This window comes from Meles meles, chromosome 2, assembly GCF_922984935.1.
Source record: "Meles meles chromosome 2, mMelMel3.1 paternal haplotype, whole genome shotgun sequence".
NCBI lineage: Eukaryota > Metazoa > Chordata > Mammalia > Carnivora > Mustelidae > Meles > Meles meles.
In genome coordinates, this window is record NC_060067.1 from 168,125,820 (window position 1) to 168,148,719 (window position 22,900).

General features: G+C 37.4%; 1 protein-coding gene across 1 annotated transcript in view; it reads right to left on the reverse strand.

Annotated features, from left to right (window-relative positions):
• Positions 1 to 1,689: 1,689 nt before the first annotated feature.
• ATP6V1B2 (ATPase H+ transporting V1 subunit B2) overlaps positions 1,690 to 22,900 on the reverse strand; it is a 34,421-nt gene continuing 13,210 nt past the window's right edge. Inside the window, exons 3-14 of the mRNA XM_045997746.1 lie at positions 22,646 to 22,744; positions 21,785 to 21,878; positions 21,577 to 21,654; positions 20,981 to 21,120; positions 20,511 to 20,612; positions 19,485 to 19,582; positions 18,572 to 18,695; positions 16,830 to 16,980; positions 7,528 to 7,610; positions 6,207 to 6,311; positions 5,011 to 5,140; positions 1,690 to 3,106 (exon numbers count right to left, since the gene is read on the reverse strand). Coding sequence (XP_045853702.1) covers positions 2,967 to 3,106; positions 5,011 to 5,140; positions 6,207 to 6,311; positions 7,528 to 7,610; positions 16,830 to 16,980; positions 18,572 to 18,695; positions 19,485 to 19,582; positions 20,511 to 20,612; positions 20,981 to 21,120; positions 21,577 to 21,654; positions 21,785 to 21,878; positions 22,646 to 22,744 — 1,344 coding nt within the window. The 3' untranslated portion in view covers positions 1,690 to 2,966. The remainder of the gene's footprint in view (positions 3,107 to 5,010; positions 5,141 to 6,206; positions 6,312 to 7,527; positions 7,611 to 16,829; positions 16,981 to 18,571; positions 18,696 to 19,484; positions 19,583 to 20,510; positions 20,613 to 20,980; positions 21,121 to 21,576; positions 21,655 to 21,784; positions 21,879 to 22,645; positions 22,745 to 22,900) is intronic.

Sequence of the window (22,900 nt, forward strand, 5' to 3'; positions counted from 1 at the left end):
TGGCTAGATGTTCTGTTCCAGACTAGTGGATCCCCAGGCTTCTAACGAAGGGAACCAGACAACTGGAAGTGTTGCTCATTTGTGTCTTCAACCTCAGATATAGCCACAGGCAGAAACTCTTCCCTTCCTCAGGAAATGTGGCAGACTGATCAGGGACAGGAAGACTGATAGGCTGTTCAGGTGTCCCAAGACATTTACGAAGTTTCCCAGGCAGGTTTTGCCGCTCTTGCTGAGGATACAAAGCTCTGGGACTGATCAGTCACTGAAAGTGATTTCTCACTGTTCCTAAACATCAAGTCACCTGCTCACTTAAGCACTAGGCAGGTGTTCAACCCCAACTTGGTAAAGGGTTTGGAATAAAACTACAGTTGGTAGCTGAGTAAGGCACATAACTTTCATTTTTAAAACCCATTTCTTTGTACTTAAGTTTTCTGCAAAGGATAATTTTCCCTAAAGAATTCCCTTGCCAAGTTTTTCTTCTAGTCTACAAATGGTGTATTTAGTTTGGTCTGGAGACCATTTTCTGTTGTTTATAGATGAAGCTAACTTTCCCTTACTAGTATTAACGATTAGAAAATCTTAAAAGCACACAATACTTTGTTGACCTCAAACATCTGAAAATAGCTTGGTGAGGAATTTATTAGTCTGAGAACATTTTTTCACTTACATGAAATCTCACAAACTGAAGTGACAGTCAACTGCAAGCAATAAATGTTTAATGAGTCATTTAGTTAGGCTGACCTTTTGAAGATACCTGTTCTCTTCCCAGGTATTTTAAGCTGACTGAAACATTCCCTTTTTAAAATGATGTAATCACAGTGGGAGTCCATATTAAAGACCCCATTTTAACTGGTCCTTTAATTAGGTCTTATTGCTGGTACAAAAAGTTGTATTAAAATGTTTCCACTAAAAAATAAGTAAGGAGAGTGCTACTAAGTCAACTATTGCTAAGAATTATATAATAAGTCAAATCTACCTTAATAAAATTTATTAATAAAAGCCTACTGTGAGTGCCTATCCTGGATCAGGCACTGTCTTGTTGGGAGTACTAGCACTAGACACTGTCTAGTACACAGAATCTCTGGTACTTCTAATAACCTTAAAAGGAATCTAGGCAAACAGACTCAAATTTGTTAAAAAACTAAACAGGGTCCTACAGTTACTGGCAGAACCAGAACTAGAACAGAGGTCTACCTAGTCCTTGCCTGGTTAAGCCTACATCTCCTAAAACTGAAGAGGGGGAGAAATGGAAGGTCCGTGACGCCACACATCCGGGTCCTTAACCAGCATGTTTTCTTTATATTCTGGACATCTATTTAAGATTTTATTTGAAGCAAGGCTTCAATATGTATTTCATTTTCTATTTATCCATCCTCTATCACTCACTGCTGATAGGTTTGAAACAAAGAATGCAACACCTGTAGTAACTCTTAAGCTTGGATCAAAATATAGTATATGTTGGAAAGCACCTGAAAGGGTAGAAAGGGCAGCCTGAAAACAGACGGATACAAAAATTGGGCCATGTCCCTATAACACAGGGGGCTGGCTCACAACACTGGTTATGATGTTCAAAACTCAAAAATCAAAGAGGTGCATTATTATATATTATATATCCATTTGTTGATATTGCTTTTCTGATTAGAAGATACAGAGTCACTTTAGGTAACTTCCATTTAATTTAACATTTATTTTCATTTTATATCCAGATGTCACATTTTCTACATTAAAATATAATCATGCTGACTCCCCCCTCCCACCCCCTATATCCTCAGAGAAAAAAGGGAAGAACTTTACATAACTGGAAAGATGGAATGCACAGAGAAGTTGCTATTGCACCAAGTAACAAAGAACACAAAGAGACCAAACAGTAGACATGGCAGAAGTGCATAGAAGACAGCTCAGAACTCACAGCAAGAAGGAGCAAGAATTAAAAGGCAAAAGCTTTTAAATGCTATCACTTGTGCCATAAGGTTACCCTGAAAAGGCAGAGATGGGTCAGAAAACAGGATCAAATAGGGATCTTCCAAAGGCTGCTCTCTAACAGTGTTTAAAATATCCATACACAGAAGAACTTTCTCCTCTCCACCTTGCCCTTAGCATCTGGTAAACACTTGAGAAACTTCAACCACTGTTAGCATGTCAGAATGTAGAATGGATATGGGTTTTTCTTTCTTTTATTGTACCCCCACTCTTTCCAAGCAACAGTTCTATTAGTTATTTTAATTACAATTTCTCTGTAGGGAAACCCAGTAAGGATCATTAAGACAAGGCATCTCGCTACTATCAGATCAATGCCAGCTGTGCAAAAGCTGCAGGATTCTGTATTACTCAGAGGGAGGGAGAACAGTAAGACACAGGAATCCCGATTCATAATGACTAAAGAGAAAAACAAAACTCCTTCTCTAATCTAGGCATTAAATAGGAAAGAGCAGGTGGACAGTAAAAACCGTCTGCTTAGAGCAGCAACACAGACCTATGGGCACAGCAACAATCCAAAAACAAATGCTCAGGGAAGAGGCCCTTGGCTCTTCAGAGAGGAGGCTTCTTTTAGACCTGATCCTGGCTCTAAATTGGAGACCAAAGCATTATAACTTCAGACAGTGATACTCTGGAGGGGGCTGAGAGGTAAGGTCAAGGAGACCCATATAATGAAGACATTATTAGGCAACTAACTACACCACTATGTACAAACACACACATCTGTAGGAAAACTTCACCTCCATCTCTGTAGCTATTTTAAAAACAGCACTGATGATCCAGGTTTTCTGAACAAGGGATATTTTAAAGTCTGTTAGAAGTTTAAAACATTGCAACACTGGCACAGTATGTTACCTGTTCTTTGTTTTTAATTACAGGGTAACAAGGTAAACTCCAACACAAAGATGGGGAAGTGGGGGAGTGCAAAAGGAATAAAGAAAACAGAACCAGTATTTCACAAGTGTAACAAGCCAGCGATGCAGGAGCAGCTAATGCTTTGCAGAGTCTCGAGGGTAAAATTCACTCAGTGTGCTCTGAGGGATCCTCTTCAGCATCTCTTTGGGGAAGATTCGAAGCAGTTGCCAGCCAATGTCCAAAGTCTCATAGACAGTGCGGTTTTCATAAGGACCTTAGAAAAAATTGAAATTGAATGAATAAAGGCAAACTACTTACAACTTACCAGTGTTATTATTTATTCCACTATATAGGACTACTATGAGCATCAAGTATTAACAACAACAACAACAAAAAGACAAAGCAGTTAGGTCTCTAAACGCCAGATGCAACCAAATGTGTAAATGAGGGTACAGAGAGTAAGTACCATTAGGAATCAGAGAAAAGGGAGAGGCCTGCAGGCTAGAGGCAGTGGGCAATCTAGTGTGTGTGGGACAACCATGTGGACAACTGGGTAGGATCCAAATACCTGTAGCAATGGAAACTAGACCCAGTGTTTTGTCTATGGATTACGGAGAAAGGCAGTTTTCCAGGAAGAAAGGATGAATATGAGGGAGGGCAGTACAGACACTTACAAAACCTTAAATGTCAACTGAACACCTTGAATAGGCCAGTTGTTTTCAAAGTTGTTACTAATTATTTTTAGTAGTAGAGTCATTCTTATCCTGCAAATAAATTTGAATCAGAGTGGCTGGAATTCTGCTTTCTTTTCTCTACCAGAAAAACTTAATTTTTTATCTTTTTAAGGTATCATGGTTCTGCACTAAAAAAAAATATATACATATCTTTTTGGGTTTAATGTTAACAAGAAATGCATCAAATAAATAGAAGAGTGTAGTGAGCATAATGCATTATTCCAAAGTTAACACATCTGTGCTGAGTACCACTGAGGTCAAAAATAGTGGCAAGGGAGAAACCAATCAAAACAGTCTGAAAATTGTACATGTGCTATGTAATGAAAACCATTACTGCCTTTTTACTAGAGACACAATCAATACAATTAGTAATAAGTATATTCTGGCAAATATTAGAGGGATATACAGAGTCAGGAAAAGTGAAAAAGCTGGCACTAATGACCAGGATGAGACAAGGGTTTGGACTAGGCCTTAAGACTCAAAGTTGGTCACAGATTAGTAGCTTTCCACATTATCCAAGAACCTGTCCAGATGGGAAGAATCTCTGGCCCCATCCAGTTCTACTGAATCAAAATGTGCAATTTTACAAGATCTCCAATTGATTCAAAAGCATATTAAAATTTGAGAAACACTGGACTAAGGTACACTAATGGAAATGAAACCAGAAGAGGATTACTTTAAATAAGAACAACAAAAATTAGTAAATATTTGGTTACCAGAGAAAAAATGAATAAAGCTATGAATAATGCCCAATTACTGAGCTTGGGCTAAGTAGGACAACACTCATACAAGAGATAGACAAACTGAAAAGTGAACTGATAGGCAGGTAGTCAGCTCAAAAAAAAAAAAAAAAAGAAAAAGAAAAAAAAACTTTGGGTTTTGACCATGCTGAGCCTGAGGAGATGGCAGCATAAGCAAAAGTATTCTAGTTGGCAATGCGGGATTAGAGCTTCAGGAAGAGGATAAGGATCATACATAGCAATTTAGTCAACAGTAGAGGAAAAAGTCAAAGCTGGGGGAGAAAGGGGAAGCACAGAAAGAACAGGGAGCTAGGCCTTTGAAAACATAAACAATGAAGGAACAGGAAGATATAAAATCAGAAAAGGAGATGACAATAAGTGAATCACAAAAGCACCACACTACCAAAGCATGAGGAGATCATTTCAGAGGGGTGAGGAAGAAGAACCAGCAATGGAGGCAGCAGGGCAAACTGCCACGTGTAAGGAAGGGAAAAGTTCAGATGGGAGCTAAATGGATAATGGACTTGAAGGCAGAGAGGAAGGAGCCAGAGGGTTAAGTGCAAAGACACGACAGGCAGTTGGAAAAACCTCTTCTCTAATTAGAAGGAAAATTATCTGGAGATCAATGCAAATTCTCTCAGAGTGGGAAAGAAGTCTTCAAAACTATACATGAGCTTATGTTTGCAAGAAAATAGTCATCTTACCCTGAGCAATGAAGTTCCTCTCAAACTTCTGCAGAAATTCCAAGTAAAGAAGATCATCTGAGGTTAGGGCTTCTTCTCCAACAACAGCTTTCATGGCTTGTACATCCTTACCGATAGCATAACATGCATACTAAAGAGAAAAAAAATATTTAAAAAAACAGATAAGATTTTATAAATGTTAAAAGTAATCTGGGCTATAAATTAAGAGTATTTCTGTAGCTGTCTTTGTAAGAGACCACAGAAAGAATTTCACATTATTTACAAACAAAATTCACATGAAGTTCATACAAAAGTACCAGATTTTATTATAAAGTAGTCTCATTGAGAAAGAAGTCTTCAGGCATGCAGTCCACAGACACTACTAACACTCTAAAAAATGCACTTCCTCAGTATGTCAATGAGCTTACATTTTAAAGAGCATTTGAAAGTCAGAACTCATACAACAGAGAAATCCATCTCAAAGTTCAAGAAAAATATTTGTGGTATGAGTAGGTTTAACATTTTTACTTTAAGATCAAAGGTATTTTTCTTTCTTTGCACTTGGTGTACAATCTCATACAACTACAGAAACCAAGGATTATGGGGCACCTGGGTGGCTCAGTCGGTTAAGTACCTGCCTTAGGCTCAGGTCATGATCCTGAAGTCCTGGGACCAAGCCCCACATTGAGCCCCACATTGGGCTCCCTGCTCGTTGGGGAGCCTGCTTCTCCCTTTCCCTTTGCCCCTCCCTGCTGCTCGTGCTCTCTGGCTCTCTCTGTCAAATAAAAAACAGCAACTACAGAAACCAAAGATTCCATAGAATAAATAAAGCTGTATCTCTTAGTGTTCTGATGATTCTTTAATTTCTTAAGTAAGAAATTAGAGTATCTTTTTAGGAATATTCTGTACTTATTATTATGGTTATCAATTCAAACCTAAAATGGCCTTATGGCTTGTTTTTAATTTAGAAATTATCTTGTATAGCATTAGATGTGGGTTTCAAGCAAAGGATTTTTAATCTTGAGTATCCGCAACTATTCTTTGAAAGAAAGGAAGACTGATTCTAATGAACGATTGTATCTTCCACATGTAACCTATACTAAAATTCTACTTGTATGCGGGATAATTACAGTGATATGGAAGAAAGATAAGAGGTCTAAGACAGCAGAAAGAATGGACTAAGAAAGGTGTTCATTTCCTCAAGAGGACATACATACCAGCTGGTTAGACACATCGGCATGATCCTTTCTGGTCATACCTTCTCCAATGGCAGACTTCATTAACCGTGATAATGAGGGCAGCACATTAATAGGCGGGTAAATCTTGAATAGAACATTAGAGAAAAAATACATTTAAATATAAAATTCAAGATTTATCAGTAGTAAAGAAGCATTTTGAAACTCATTATTATCCCTTAAATTACATAAAACTTCTATTTATCTCCTAGAGGAGTTCTAATATCTTCTCCTAGCTAGAAAATGAAGTGAGACTTTATGGCATTTCTTTTGAGAATCAAACTCAGAAAGTGAAGTCTACAAAAACCAGTACAAGGTGATACTGAAAAACTAGATTTTCAGCATTTGCTGACAGTATCAAATCTAAATAGCCTCTGAGCTCTGACTCATATAATCACATACCAAATAAAAAGATTAACAGTAATTTCACCTAAACACTGATATTAGAAGCTGGAATCTGTTATAGAACCATCAATCTTTTTTTGATTACTCAGTCATTAAGAAAACAGTATCTTATCATTTAATAACATGGATGGGCCTTGAGGGGATTATGCTAAATGACATAAATCAGACAGAAACAGATAGGTACTATTATGATCTCACTTCTATGAGGAACCTAAAAAAAAACAAAAAAACATGAGCTTATGGACAGAGTAGACTGGTGCCTGCCAGAGATGGGGGTTGGGCGAAATGAGTGAAGGGGGTCAAAATGTACAAACCTTCAGTTACAAAATGAATTAAGTCATAAAGATATAATCCAGAGCATTGTGACTATTGTATGTATAATACTGTATTGCATATTTGAAAGTGGCTAGGTGACTGGATTTAAAAGTTATCATAAGGAAAAAGTATTTCATAATTATATGTATTGATGGATGTTAACTGGACTTAATGGTGATTATTTTGCAATATATATCAGTGTAAAATCATTACTTTGTACTTAAAGCCAATATAATGTACTATTAATTATATATCAGTAAAGAAAAAAATAGAAAAAAACATTATTTCTGTACTAATAATAAGATTGGTAATTATAGAATAGAATACCCCCAAAATTCTTTGAGACCACTGGCTCCATTTTAAGGCACAAAAAAGAAAAGTGGATACTTAAATCTTAATACTGGTACTCTTACCCAAAATAGGATCTTGGTATACAAAAATGACAACTATATAACCATATGGAAAATAACTTGATATTTTCTAACAAAATAATTCCTAAAAGCAAAGTCAAAGTCACTGATCACTAAAGAGTAACTGAAGAGTAGATTTCTAAGCTTTGCAGCATTGCTTAAATGTCAAATACCTGTCTATTGTGCAGCTGTCTGTCCACGTAGATCTGCCCCTCTGTAATATATCCAGTCAAGTCAGGGATGGGGTGAGTGATATCTACCAGAGGAAGACATCTGACATTAGTTAAAGTATCCATATCATATAAACGAATCACAGGAAGCCAGTGTGTGTTACATACAGCATTATATAAAACAGTGCTCTTTAAAGTAATTTTTTGTGATGACAGAAAAGTTCTTTATCTGTGCTGGTAGCCACCAGCCAAATGTGGCTACTGAGTACTTGAAATGTGGCTACTGGAAGAGAAAAACTTTATTTCAAATTTTATCTAATTTTAATGAACTCTGGAATTTAAACAGCCAAATGTAGCTAGTGACTATCATACTGGATGGTTTTATTTACTGAGTTGCAACACGGTTAGATATCTATTGGCACATAAAGTAAATTAGCTGCAGTCAGGAAAAGTACCATTGTCTCCAAGTTATTTCCCCCCAAAATATAAATAAAACTCCAATTTAAGCACAAAATTCCCTGGCAGAGGTTTGCCAATTTAACATATATACTGAGAGAACATTCTTAGTTCATAAGCTATTCAGATGGATATAAACCATTTCAACATGGGAAGTACAGGAATGTTAGATAAATAAAACACCATTATGCAGGCAGCACCAAGAAAGTTCTACAAAGCAAGATGTTTCTAAGTTAGTTGAATAACATAAAGTAATCTTACAGGTACTTCTTTGGAATAATCATTTTCAAGTCAGAGACAGTACAGTATGAATTTTGAATTCAGACTGCCTGGGTTCTAAAACTATCACTTCTTTTTTTTTTTTTTTAAGATTTTTTTTTTTTTTTTTTTTTTAAATTTGACAGAGACCCCAAGTAGGCAGAGAGGCAGCAGAGAGAGAGGAGGAAGCAGGCTCTCTGTTGAGCAGAGAGCTCGATGCGGGGCTCGATCCCAGGTCCCCGGGATCATGACCTGAGCTGAAGGCAGAGGCTTAACCCACTGAGCCACCCAGGTGTCCCTAAAACTATCACTTCTTAACCTCAATAGATTACTTTACCTCCCTGTGCCTCAGAGTAGAGCATTCACTTCAAAGCTGCTATGAGGATCAAATAAGGTAATATTTATAAAGTATTAAAAACAGCACTCAATTATAGTGAGTTATTATTCTGAAAATACCTTGTAAAAATTGCTTTTTAAACACTGAGACAAGAACAAAAAACAGTCATAGAAGAAGACTACTGACTTGTTTCACTCCTGAGCATAAACTCAAAGAGGTACTGCACTGTGTGTCAAGTAAAACGGAGTCATCATCTTTTAACCGGCCTCTGGTGATCACTCTGTCCTGAAAGTCTTGTGGCATTTACTATTTGTGCTCTTCATCTGACATTTAAGCTACCTTAACTTATTGGTGCATGTACATAAAAAATACCCAAATCAATCCAAAAGATCAAGTAACTTACATACTTAGAGAATGAATTAAATAAAAAAGAATTTCCTTATATCTAGATCAGTGTCCCACAAATAGCAGACACTCAATAGTAACCTAACAAATGAAAATTAAAAATTCTAGTAAAAAAAGAGGGGGAGTCAAGATGGCGGGGAAGTAGGAGGAGGCACCTTTTCAAGCTGTACCCTAAAGTGAGCTGATTACCTACCAAAGAACTCCGACCACCCATGAAATCAGCCTGAGATCAGAATTATACACATCTGGATCTCTACAGGAGCAGAAGACGCCAGTGGCAAGTAAAGCCCACTGGGAGCATCAGACTGATATTAGAAGATAAACAAAAGGGGGAGGGAGCCACCAGAGGTGACCGATTGGAAAGTAATACCCCAATACAAGAGTGCCCTGCATCTGGGGAATAGCATTAACTTGGAGTCTGGTTGAAAGCACTCAAAAAACAAAGAGCAAAGGATCGTGGTGGGTAATAGTGGGAACCTGGGCGGTTAGGATCAGGGACCTAAGTCCCCGGACCCAGGAGAGCCTCCCCTGGAGCTGAGCCAAGGAGAGTGCGGCGGAGAAATCAGGTCTCCATCCCTGAGCCGCCAGTGTACCTGACCCGCCAGCGCGCCCGAGAACGAGTGGGGTCTGGCTCCCATGAGGGGCTGGGAACCTGGCCAGACCGAAATCCTGAAATGTGCGATCCCACACCCTCCCTTGGGAGAGGTGCTCATAGGCGCTAGCCTGGAGCTCTGGCAGCCGGAAAAACCAGACATTCCCAGCCCGGGACAGCGGGAAAATCTCAGTGTGCGATCTCTGCTCGGAACCTCTCTGGCGGTCTGGGGCTGCCTAGACAGCCACCGCTGCCCTGGTTTTGGGTACAACGAGGAGCTCCTGCATCCCCTGGGACAGTGACTCAGAACCGACTCTGCCAGCAGCTCTTGCAGAACATTCTGAGGCTTCTCTCTGAGAGGGAGGTCGGGGTGCAGTTTGCTCTCCTCTAAAACTCCAAAAACCATCAAAAGCTGTCAAGGCGAGAGAAAACAGATGAAAGAACATAAAAACCCCCAGAGAACAAAAGCCTGAAAAAAACAGTTTCCTCAGAGCTCAGCCCTTGAGGGGAGCGGGAGGACCTAACTCAGGGAACATCATTGTCTGAAAACCCACGTGGCAGGCCCCTCCCCCAGAAAACCAACCAGGAAGGAAGAAAAAAAAAAAAGACTACAAGAGAACAACCACCACTACTTCATAAATACAACTTTTATTTTTAACTCTTTACCAATATTCTGGTTCTTTTTTTTTTTTTTTATACATACAGATAATTTTTTAACCTATTTACCATCACACTGAGATGTCCAGTACATCAAATTCTTTAATAACCTTCTAAACTGAACTTTTTGATACATACACCTGTGTTTTTATTTTGCTTTTCTATTTTTTAAATTCTTTTTTAATTTTAACTTAGTTTAGTCTAGTTTATTCTTTTTTAATTTTTATTTTCTACTATACATATAGAATTAAACTTCAAGGTAATCCCCTTTCCCCAATCAATGCTACCCCTATAGGCAAACCAGTTTCTAATCCCCCTGTAACTTAGGAAAGTTGAGTCCCTTAACAAAAACATCAAGATACATTCAGGAAAAATCAAAATAACCTTCCTCACCCACACTGAGAATTTATAACCACTCTCCCAATTTTTCCTTCTGTCAGTGTTTCTGTGAATTTGTGTTTGTCCTGATAATATATAAAACTTATACTTGGGCATCTTTCTGATGAGGTTCTTCCCTTTTTTTTGCTTATATATATATTTTTTTTTCTCTTGTCATATACTTTTATCAGTCTTTTTGTTTGTCTGTTTTTGTTTGTATACTTCACAAATCTTACCTTGTGGCCCATTTGGGCTGAGCCTTCTCTTTTATCTTCCCTTTTTTCCCTCTCTCTCTCTTTTTTTTTTTTCCTTTTTTCTTTTCCCTTTTTTTCTTTCTTCTTCTCTATTTCTTTTTCTTTTTTTTTTTTTTCCTCTCATTTGGGTCGGGAACTCTGATTGCACAGAAGCGTTCCAGGGTGCACCTTGACTGCACCATAAGAGATAAAGTCCAGCTGCATCTGTTCAGTCATCTCTTACCAAAATGACTAGGAGGAGGAATACCCAACAGAAGAAAAATACAGAGGATGGACCTTCTGCAACAGAGCTAATGGCTATCGACATAGACAATATGTCAGAAAAGGAATTCAGACTAACAATTATCCAGGCAATAGCTAGGTTGGAGAAAGCCATGGATGACCAAACAAAATTGATTAGGGCAGAACTGAAAGCCACCAGGGATGATGTTCACAATGCTCTCAATGAGTTCTAATCTAATCTAAATTCTCTCAAAGCTATGGTAACTGAGACAGAAGATAGAATTAGTGACTGGAGGACAAACAGATAGAGAGAAAGGATCAGGAGGAAGCCTGGAACAAACAGCTCAGAAGCCATGAAAACAGAATCAGGGAAATAAATGATGCCATGAAACATTCCAACATCAGAATTATTGGAATCCCTGAAGGGGAGGAAAAAGAAAGAAGTCTAGAAGATATAGTGGAAGAAGTTGTCTATGAAAATTTTCCCAATCTCACGAATGGAAACAACGTTCATGTACTAGAGGCAGAGAGATTTCCTCCCAAGATTTTAGATTCTCGAAAGTCCTCACGACACCTTATAGTTAAAATGAGGAATTATGTTTCACGACAGACCCTCTTAAAAACAGCTAGGACAAAGAAGCTCCTTACATACAGAGGAAAGCCCATTAGAATAACGTCAGACCTGTCCACAGAGACCTGGCAAGCCAGGAAGGGCTGGCAAAATATATTCAGAGTACTAAATGAGAAGAACCTGCAACCAAGAATACTCTATCCAGCAAGACTGACATTTAAAATGGATGGAGAGATAAAGAGTTTCCAAGACCGGCAAGGCTTAAAAGACTATGCAACCACCAAGCCGACACTGCAGGAAATATTAAGGGGGGTCCTATAAAAGAGAAAAAAATCCTAAGAATATCATTGAACAGAAATATAGAAACAATCTACAGACAGAAAGACTTCAAAGGCAACACGATGTCAATAAAAACCTATCTCTCAATAATCACTCTCAATGTGAATGGCCTAAATGCACCCATAAAGTGACACAGGGTTGCAGATTGGATAAAACGACAGGACCCATCCATATGTTGTCTACAAGAGACCCATTTTGAACCTAAGGATACATCCAGACTGAAAGTGAAGGGATGGAGAAGCATCTTTCATGCCAATGGGCCTCAAAAGGCCGGGGAAGCGATTCTCATATCAGATAAATTAGATTTTAAACTAAAGACTGTAGTCAGAGATACAGAAGGACACTCCATAATACTTAAAGGGACTATCCGCCAAGATGATCTAACAATTGTGAATATCTATGCCCCCAATATGGGAGCACCCAATTACATAAGAAAACTATTAATCAAGATAAAGAGTCATATTGATATGAATACAATAATAGTAGGAGATATTAATACGCCTCTCTGAGAAATAGACAGATCATCGAAGCAGAAAATTAATAAAGAAATAAGAGCATTGAATGAAACATTGGACCAGATGGACCTCATAGACATATACAGAACATTCCACCCTAAAACAACAGAATACTCATTTTCCTCAGGTGCACATGGAACCTTCTCCAGAACAGACCACATACTGGGTCACAAAGCAGGACTCAACTGATACCAAAAGACTGACATTATTCCCTGCATATTCTCAGATCACAATGCTTTGAAACGGGAGCTCAATCACAAGGAAAAGTTCAGAAGAACTCAAGTTCAGGGAACTCAAACACCTGGAAGCTAAAGACCACCTTGCTTATGAATGCTTGGATCAACCAGGAGATCAAAGATGAACTTAAACAATTCATGGAAACCAATGCAAATGAAGACACTTCGGTCCAAAAACTATGGGATACAGCAAAGGCGGTTCTAAGGGTATTTACATAGCCATCCAAGCCTCCCTCAAAAACACTGAAAAATCCAGAATAAACCAGCTGTCTCTACACCTTAAAGAACTGGAGAATCAACAACATATCAAACCAACTCCACATGCAAGAAGGGAAATAATCAAGATTAGAGCAGAGATCAATGAGGTAGAAACGAGAGATACAGTAGAACATATCAATGAAACTAGAAGCTGGTTTTTTGAAAGAATCAATAAGATCGATAAACCATTGGCCACAAATCCAAAAGAAAAGAGAGAAAGCCCAAATTCATAAAATTATGAATGAAAGGGGAGAGATCACAACTAACACCAAGGAAATAGAAACAATCATCAGAAATTATTACCAACAGTTATATGCCAATAAGCTAAGCAACCTAGATGAAATGGATGCATTCCTGGAAAACTACAAACTCCCAAAATTGAACCAGGAAGAAACTGACAACCTGAATAGACTGATATCTAGTAATGAGATTGAAGCAGTGATCAAAAACCTCCCAAAAAACAAGAGCCCAGGACCTGATGGATTCCCTGGGGAATTCTACCAAACTTTCAAAGAAGAAATAACACCAATTCTCCTGAAGCTGTTCCAAAAAATTGAAGCAGAAGGAAAACTTCCAGACTCTTTTTACGAAGCCAGCATTAGCCTGATCCCCAAACCAGGCAAAGACCCTACCAAAAGGAGAATTTCAGACCAATATCACTGATGAATATGGATGCAAAGATTCTCAACAAGATCCTAGCAAACAGGATCCAGCAGCACATTAAAAAGATTATCCACCATGACCAGGTGAGATTCATCCCTGGGTTGCAAGGTTGGTTCAACATTCGCTAATCAATCAATGTGATAGAACACATCAATAAGAGAAGAGAGAAGAACCACATGGTCCTCTCAATTGACACAGAAAAAGCATTGGATAAAATCCAGCATCCGTTCCTGATGAAAACGTTTCGAAGTATAGGGATAGAGGGAACATTCCTCAACTTCATAAAATCTATCTATGAAAGACCCACAGCAAATATCATCCTCAATGGGAAAAAGCTTGCAGACTTCCCGTTGAGATCAGGAACACAACAAGGATGCCCACTCTCACCAGTCTTGTTCAACATAGTATTAGAAGCTCTAGCAACGGGGGCGCCTGGGTGGCTCAGTGGGTTAAGCCGATGCCTTTGGCTCAGGTCCTGGGATTTAGTCCCGCATCGGGCTCTCTGCTCAGCAGGGAGCCTGCTTCCCTCTCTCTCTCTCTCTGCCTGCTTCTCTATCTACTTGTGATCTCTCTCTGTCAAATAAATAAACAAAATCTTAAAAAAAAAAAAAAAAAAAAAGAGAAGTTCTAGCAACAGCAATCAGACAACAAAGAGAAATAAAAGGTATCCAAATTGGCAAGGAAGAAGTCAAACTCTCTCTCTTCGCAGATGACATGATTCTTTATATGGAAAACCCTAAAGACTCCACCCCGAAACTACTAGAACTCATACAGCAATTCAGTAACGTGGCAGGATACAAAGTCAATGTACAGGAATCAGTGGCTTTCTTATACACTAACAATGAAAATACAGAAAGGGAAATTAGAGAATCGATTCCATTTACTATAGCACCAAGAACCATAAGATACCTGGGAATAAACCTAACCAAAGAGGTAAAGGACCTGTACTCGAGGAACTACAGAACACTCATGAAAGAAATTGAAGACACAAAAAGATGGAAGACTGTTCCATGCTCTTGGATTGGAAGAAAAATCATTGTTAAAATGTCTATACTGCCTAGAGCAATCTATACTTTTAATGCCATTCCGATAAAAATTCCACCGATATTTTTCAAAGAGCTGGAGCAAATAATCCTAAAATTTGTATGGAATCAGAAGAGACCCCGAATTGCTAAGGAAATGTTGAAAAACAAAAACAAAACTGGCGGCATCACGTTACCCGATTTCAAGCTTTACTACAAAGCTGTGATCACCAAGACAGCGTGGTACTGGCATAAAAACAGACACATAGACCAGTGGAACAGAGTGGAGAGCCCAGATATGGACCCTCAACTCTATGGTGACATAATCTTCGACAAAACAGGAAAAAATATACAATGGAAAAAAGACAGTCTCTTCAATAAATGGTGCTGGGAAAACTGGACAGCGATATGTAGAAGAATGAAACTCGACCATTCTCTTACACCGTACACAAAGATAAACTCGAAATGGATAAAAGACCTCAACGTGAGACAGGAATCCATCAGAATCCTAGAGGAGAACATAGGCAGTAACCTCTTCGATATCCGCCACAGCAACTTCTTTCAAGATATGTCTCCAAAGGCCAAGGAAACAAAAGCGAAAATGAACTTTTGGGACTTCATCAAGATCAAAAGCTTCTGCACAGCAAAGGAAACAGTCAACAAAACAAAAAGGCAACCCACGGAATGGGAGAAGATATTTGCAAATGACAGTACAGACAAAAGGTTGATATCCAGGATCTATAAAGAACTTCTCAAACTCAACACACACAAAACAGATAATCATATCAAAAAATGGGCAGAAGATATGAACAGACACTTCTCCAACGAAGACATACAAATGGCTATCAGACACATGAAAAAATGTTCATCATCACTAACCATCAGGGAGATTTAAATTAAAACTACATTGAGATACCACCTGACACCAGTTAGAATGGCCAAAATTAGCAAGACAGGAAACAACGTGTGTTGGAGAGGATGTGGAGAAAGGGGAACCTTCTTACACTCTTGGTGGGAATGCAAGTTAGTGCAGCCACTTTGGAGAACAGTGTGGAGATTCCTGAAGAAATTAAGAATAGAGCTTCCCTATGACCCTGCAATTGCACTGCTGGGTATTTACCCCAAAGATGCAGATGTAGTGAAAAGAAGGGCCATCTGTACCCCAATGTTTATTGCAGCAATGGCTACAGTCGCCAAACTGTGGAAAGAACCAAGATGCCCTTCAACGGACGAATGGATAAGGAAGATGTGGTCCATATACACAATGGACTATTATGCCTCCATCAGAAAGGATGAATACCCAACTTTTGTAGCAACATGGACGGGACTGGAAGAGATTATGCTGAGCGAAGTAAGTCAAGCAGAGAGAGTCAAGTATCATATGGTCTCACTTATTTGTGGAGCATAACAAATAACATGGAGGACATGGGGAGATGGAGAGGAGAGGGAGTTGAGGGAAACTGGAAGGGGAGATGAACCATGATAGACTATGGACTCTGAAAAACAACCAGAGGGTTTCGAAGGGGCGGGGAGGGGGTGGGAGGTTGAGGAACCAGGTGGTGGGTAATAGGGAGGGCACGTACTACATGGAGCACTGGGTGTGATGCCAAAACAATGAACACTGTTATGCTGTAAATAAACAAATAAAAAAAAAACAACTAAAAATTCTAATTACAAAGGAAATTGTTTTTCTTCTTCTACAAAAGGATGATTACTATGGGCAGTTTACAAATGAAAATTTTCATTTAGATACAAATCACCTAGTTAAGGTAAACTCTTAAAGGATAAACCCTCAAAAGAATTTGAGCTCTAAAACAAATGAACATGGGGGAAAAGGCAAACCATGAAACAGACTCTTAATTACATAGAAGAAAGTGAGGGTTGCTGGACAGAAGGTGGGTTGGGGGATGGGAAAACAGGTGATGGTGATGAAGGAGGGCACTTGTGATGAGCACCAGGTACTGTATGTAAGTGATAAATCACTAAATTCTGCACCTGAACCTAATATTACAGTGTACGTTCATTAGCTGGAATTTAAGTAAAAGCTTGGAAAAAAAATTTTCAACTCAAAAAGGTAGATGTTCTCTGAATCAAGTCCTTAAAATGTTTATGTCTGCTATAATCCAAAGACTAAAAACTTACCATCATTAGGCATAGTGAGAATAGGAATTTGAGTAATTGAGCCATTTCTACCTTCCACTCGACCAGCGCGTTCATATATCGTGGCTAAATCTGTATACATGTAACCTGGGAATCCTCGCCGACCAGGCACCTCTTCCCTGGCTGCTGAAACCTGACAGTAAGTCAAGGAGGAGAATGTCACATACCTGAATATGAAAAGTAAAGCTTAGAACACATTAGCTTGAACATACTCAATTGCAAAGTTGGAAGTATCATCTTTCACTTTTAAATACTGTCTCTGGAAGATGACTTAAAAACCTAGCAACACAACTTCAGATTATTCTGTAACAAAAATGTTGACAATGGGGACCGAAAGTGCTTTGTTACAATCTTATCACCATAAAGCAAATCTTTAATTAGCTTGCTAGAAAAAATAAATCTGCTTGGAATTTTGTAAATCAAAGGAAGTTATTTTAAAACTAAGAGAACATTTTTAGTTCACAAGATCTATGTCATGCCATGGATCTTGCAATATTTATGTAAGCTAATGCTAAAAAGGTCAAAAGGGGAGGAAATACATCCCAGGAATCATTTGATGCAGTTTACATATTTAATTTAATCCTCACAACAATCCTATGAGGATTGTTGTTAACCCCAATTTATAGTTGGGATCAAGGGTCAGTTAAATAATTTCTCAAGATCACAGAGCCAGGAGCCCATTCATTGTGCAAAGTAAGAATAAATAGTCTTTACCTTGGAGACATGCACATCATAATATAGCTGGGTATATTAATCAATAACCACCAAGAACCTAAAGCACTGAGCCCAACTTTTAGGTACTATTCTGGCACCTCCAAAAGAGTATGCTATAGCAGTGTTATTCAAAGTGTGGTCTGCAGACCAGCTTTAATTGTTGGATAATGAGATAACACAGAAAGTAGGATAAGCATTTAAAAACTCTAATGGCAATCTGACAGAGTAATTTTATGTCTGTTGGACCTAGTTAAAAAAAAAAAAAAAAGAGAAATCCCAGGGTTGTAAGTTATGTTATCGTCTTTAAAATATGCTTTTCTAATAACTCATTTTAATTTTACTTTAGAAAATTACTGCTCTGTGACAAACGGTAAGAAAAATGCTTCCCTGAAAAACCACTGCAGCAGAGTGAGATACAGTGATGGACCTCAGGGATTTTTAAGAAGCCAGATATTTATATAGCATATCTCTTCAGAAGCTTTTTTATCCCCTTTTACAAGTTTAAAAGAGTAACTTACTCAAGATTTCAGTAACTTGTATTAGAATGAACAATCCAAACTTCTGGGTGGTACCTGTTAGAACCTTAACACTGTTCCTAAATAAACATGTTTTCTGAAGGAATAAGTTCTAAAAAGGGTGGTGTCAGAGTATGCTCTTCATATATTTAAATATTAATATTATTAAAAATGAAATTCTGAAAAGGGTTAAAATTGACAATCTGGACAAAACATCCTGGGAGAGTAACCTGACAAAGAGCTTGCATCATTTGCTGCCTTTTAGAGTCAAGTCTTAAATACATAGAGATGTGACAGTATGATAACTAGGCTAATAATTATATATAATTTATAATCATTTCAACTAGACAGAAAAAAAGTTGTGTTTTCCTTTTCAATTAATTAAGGTATTCTAATATGTGAGTGATGAAGCTTAAAAAAACACAATTAAAAAAAATGAAAACTTGTAAAGAGACAAGATAACTGAAAAGTATCCCATTTTGAAAAAAAAGTTACCTCTCGAAGGGCTTCAGCATAAGAACTCATATCTGTTAGGATAACCAATACATGTTTCTCACATTGATAGGCCAGAAATTCGGCTGTAGTAAGAGCCAAGCGAGGAGTGATAATTCGCTCAATACTGAAATGGAATATTAAGTTCTTTGTTACTTAAAAGGCAAAAACATAAAAAAAAAGGTAAAAACATAAATATATAAAGATAAAATATATAAATATATTTTATATTAAAATATATTTATGTAAAATATAAAATATATTTATATATTTATATAAAAATATATTTATATAAATATATAAAATGAAAAGACAAAACAACATGATGCTGGAAATTAGAGTCCCCCTTCAAAAGTTTTAAATAAACTGAGAAAATTTATTTAAGTTTTAAGTAACTAAATAAATTTAATTTAAAAAATAAAAAAGCAATTATTACTTTAGAATAAGTAAGGAGTCATTTTTTTCATAATAAGAACTACTTAATGCTACAAAGTTAGATTACTTTAGAAATGGACCCATAATTTCTCAAAACTATATTCCTCTCAAAATTGAGAAACAAGGAGGGAGGGAAGAAACAGGGGAGTGGCTAGATTTCTCAGGTAAAAGGAAAAGATCTTTAACTAAGTATGGTCTGGGTCCTAGGTAATTTACATGTATTATCTCACTTAAAATGCACAACAACAGTATGAGACAAGTATTACTTATATTTCCTCAAAGAGAAAACTGAAATTCATAGCCTATGTGATTTGGCCAAAGCCAAGAAACCAGCAAGAAATAGAGCTGAATTTAATTAACCACAGCTCTCCCACTCCTAGCCCCATGTTTCTTTCATTGTCACATTTCACTCCCTTTGTCTTAGGTAATATTTTTGATCTGAAGTCTGACTGAACAGAAAGAAACAGCTCTATTTACTCACGTTGGGTCATTAGCCAGGTTCAAAAAGAGGCAGACGTTGTCCATTGAGCCATTTTCTTCAAAGTCAGATTTGAAGAACCGGGCAGTTTCCATGTTTACCTAAATAGCAATGACTTCATCAGTACTAGGAGAAGAAAAATTCTCAGTATTTCTGATGAAGGCTAATCTATGGATCTACACCATAGATTAGCCTTCATCAGAAATACTGAGAATACAGAAGAATCCCTCCTCTGAAGTTTCAAGTACCCACAAAATTTCACAAAAGCCAACAGAGTAAGCAACCCGCTTTGGGCATAAAGAAAATTACTCTTAAATTTTGCAGTCAACCTGCAATTGCACTACTGGCTGGGTATTTATTCCAAAGATACAGATGTAGTGAAAAGAAGGGCCATCTGTACCCCAATGTTCATAGCAGCAAAAGCCACAGTCACCAAACTGTGGAAAGAACCAAGATGCCCTTCAACAGACAAATGGATAAGGAATATGTGGTCCATACATACTATGGAGTATTATGCCTCCATCAGAAAAGATGAATACCCAACTTTTGTATCAACATGGACGGGACTGGAAGAGATTATGCTGAGTGAAATAAGTCAAGCAGAGACAATTATCATATGGTTTCGCTTATTTGTGGAGCATAAGAAATAACATGGAGAACATGGGGAGATGGGAGAGGAGAAGGGAGTTGGGGGAAATTGGAGGGGGAGACTATGGACTCTGAAAAACAACCTGAGGGTGAGCCTGGTGGTGGCTATTATGGGAGGGCACATATTGCATGGAGCACTGGTTGTGGTGCATAAACAATGAATTCTGGAACACGGAAAAGAAATTTAAAAAATAAATAAAAATTAAAAAAAAGAATTTGCAGTCAAATGTTAAATTTTAATCCAGAGTTTATCCAAAATGCCAAGTTGCAACTTCTCTGCCTAGAAATAAATCCAATGATGTATGTGTGGTTTTCTACATTGTTCTAATAAAATAAATAATCTTATAATGTCATACCAAAACAGAAAAAAATTATACTTACACCCATAGCAGCAAATACAATTGCAAAATTTTCCTCACTGTAATCCACTACATCTTTGGATTTCTTTACCAAACCAGCCTGGCGACAGATTTGTGCTGCAATCTGATGAGGAGTGCAAAAGAACTAAGCTGAAATTTAAAATAACACTTCTAGAACAAAATAACTTTTATCCTAAACTTTTTGGAACTGCAATTAAAATGAATGAAATTATGTTCTAAAGGACTTACCCAAAAAAGCTACTTTGTACTTTTTGTAAAGATTTGTAAGAGTAAGCAAGAACACAGACATCAGGCATAAATTAAGATTCAATGTAGCTGGATTATATAAACAGTAACATTGAAAATTGCTGAAATGGGTATTGGGTACAAATGAGTATTGTTAAAAACCTTTTATTTGGCTTCTTATTAACAGTGAAGCATTTAGAAATTCTCCCTTGTTAAATTTCACACCAAACAGATCCTAGCTCTCACCTCATTGTGTGGTAAGCCAGCAGCAGAGAAGATAGGAATTTTCTGCCCCCGAGCAATACTGTTCATGCCATCTATGGCCGAAATGCCAGTCTGAATCATCTCCTCTGGATAGATTCGACACTGAGGATTGATTGGCTGGCCTAATATATTTCCAAAAGAGAAAATTTTAAGACATTAAGACTAAAACATATAAGCCCTTTCTTTCCTCTCTTAAAATCAGCTTTTTAAAATCTGAAACTATTTAAGAAATCTTCCCATTAGCCTTTTGTAGACTCACAAACTATATGGTAGCAGAACAAGTTCTAAAGAAAAAAAGGTACAGTAAATAAGAAAAAAAAATCCCAATTTAGAAGCCATTTATATTTCAAAGCAATGTTCATTTCAGATATGCCATAGTGGCATTTTATAAAACCTTAAAATATTTTACATAAAATTTTAAGATGATTTCTAAAAAACATAAATTTATTAAATAAAGCAATTAATAGGGACCACATTGGTTATCTACTTAAACTATCACAAAAATCACTCTCTATTTGACAAAGATATAAAATAGAGGCTATTTTCTTCAAAACACAGAAACCCATTTATTATCTTACCCATGATGTCAAGAAAGTCTTCAGCCAGTACAACAGGACCTCTGTCGATGGGTTTGCCTGATCCATTGAAGACCCGACCTGTGAAACAGTAGCAAGACAGTACAGAGTAGACCATGACTCAAATAGGTAATTTTTAAGAAAGACTCCATGGAAATATGTTTAAAAGAAAACAGATCTCTGCTCAGAATACATAACAACATCCATTTACCAAGCATATCCTCGGACACTGGTGTTCGGAGAATATCCCCAGTAAACTCACAGGATGTTTTCTTGGCATCTATACCTGATGTCCCTTCAAATACCTAGTGAGAAAGAGAAGTAATAAGAAGGGCAAAAGGAATTTAGATTGTAAGTACTTAAGTATTATTTCCGTTTGTTTAACAGCCCATATAAAGTAAAATACATATATACAAACTATTTTCAATATAACGAACAAAAAAAAGTCTACGGTGATGAACCAAACTGCCAACCTCTAGACCAAGGATCATGACTCTAGTCCAACTCCATCAAGCTAAGAATGTTTTTTACATTTTTAAAGGGTTTAAGAAAAAAAGAAAGGAAGGTAAAGAAAGGAAGAAGAATATGCATTAGAGACATTAGGTGGTCCCATAAAGCCTAAAAAATTTATTATCTAGCCCTTTCAGAAATCTTGCTGACCCTTGCTCTAGATTACTTTTTAGGGGAACACGTAATTTGAGAAAACTGCCATTTCCCATAATTGGCAACATTAAAAACTAGGTATTATAAGAGATGACTTAAAGAAACAGGCTCAGATACTGCTTTGGTTTTATCCCGTAAGTTATAAATTTTGCCTTTCATCTCTCTCCTGCCATGTGATTATCTGCTTTGTTTAAAAAAAAAAAATTTTTTTACCAATGGCAGTGGAGCTACTGGACTAGGATAGACATAGGTGGCTATCATTTGGCAAAACAACAAGAAAAAATAATTTTTTCTTCCCACAGTCAGTAATCAATCTCTAAAGACAGATTTACTAAATGATCTCTAGAAAAGGCAAGAGGTGTTCCTTATGTTTTTGTTCAACTGGCCAGATTTGGAAAGTGATGCTTACCTGAACCACTGCTTTGGAACCACTAACTTCTAGAACTTGCCCACTTCTCTTTGTGCCATCTGGTAATGTTAAGTGGACAATCTCAGCATATCTGGGAAACTATACCAGATAAAATAAAGGATCAATAACCAATATTTAAAAGCTCCCCAAATTACTCTATATGCTCTATCTCTATCATAGCATGTATACAAGTAAAATCTCCCCACCTCTCTAAACCACACAGGCATATACTGAGAGTCTGTAACATCCTCAGGT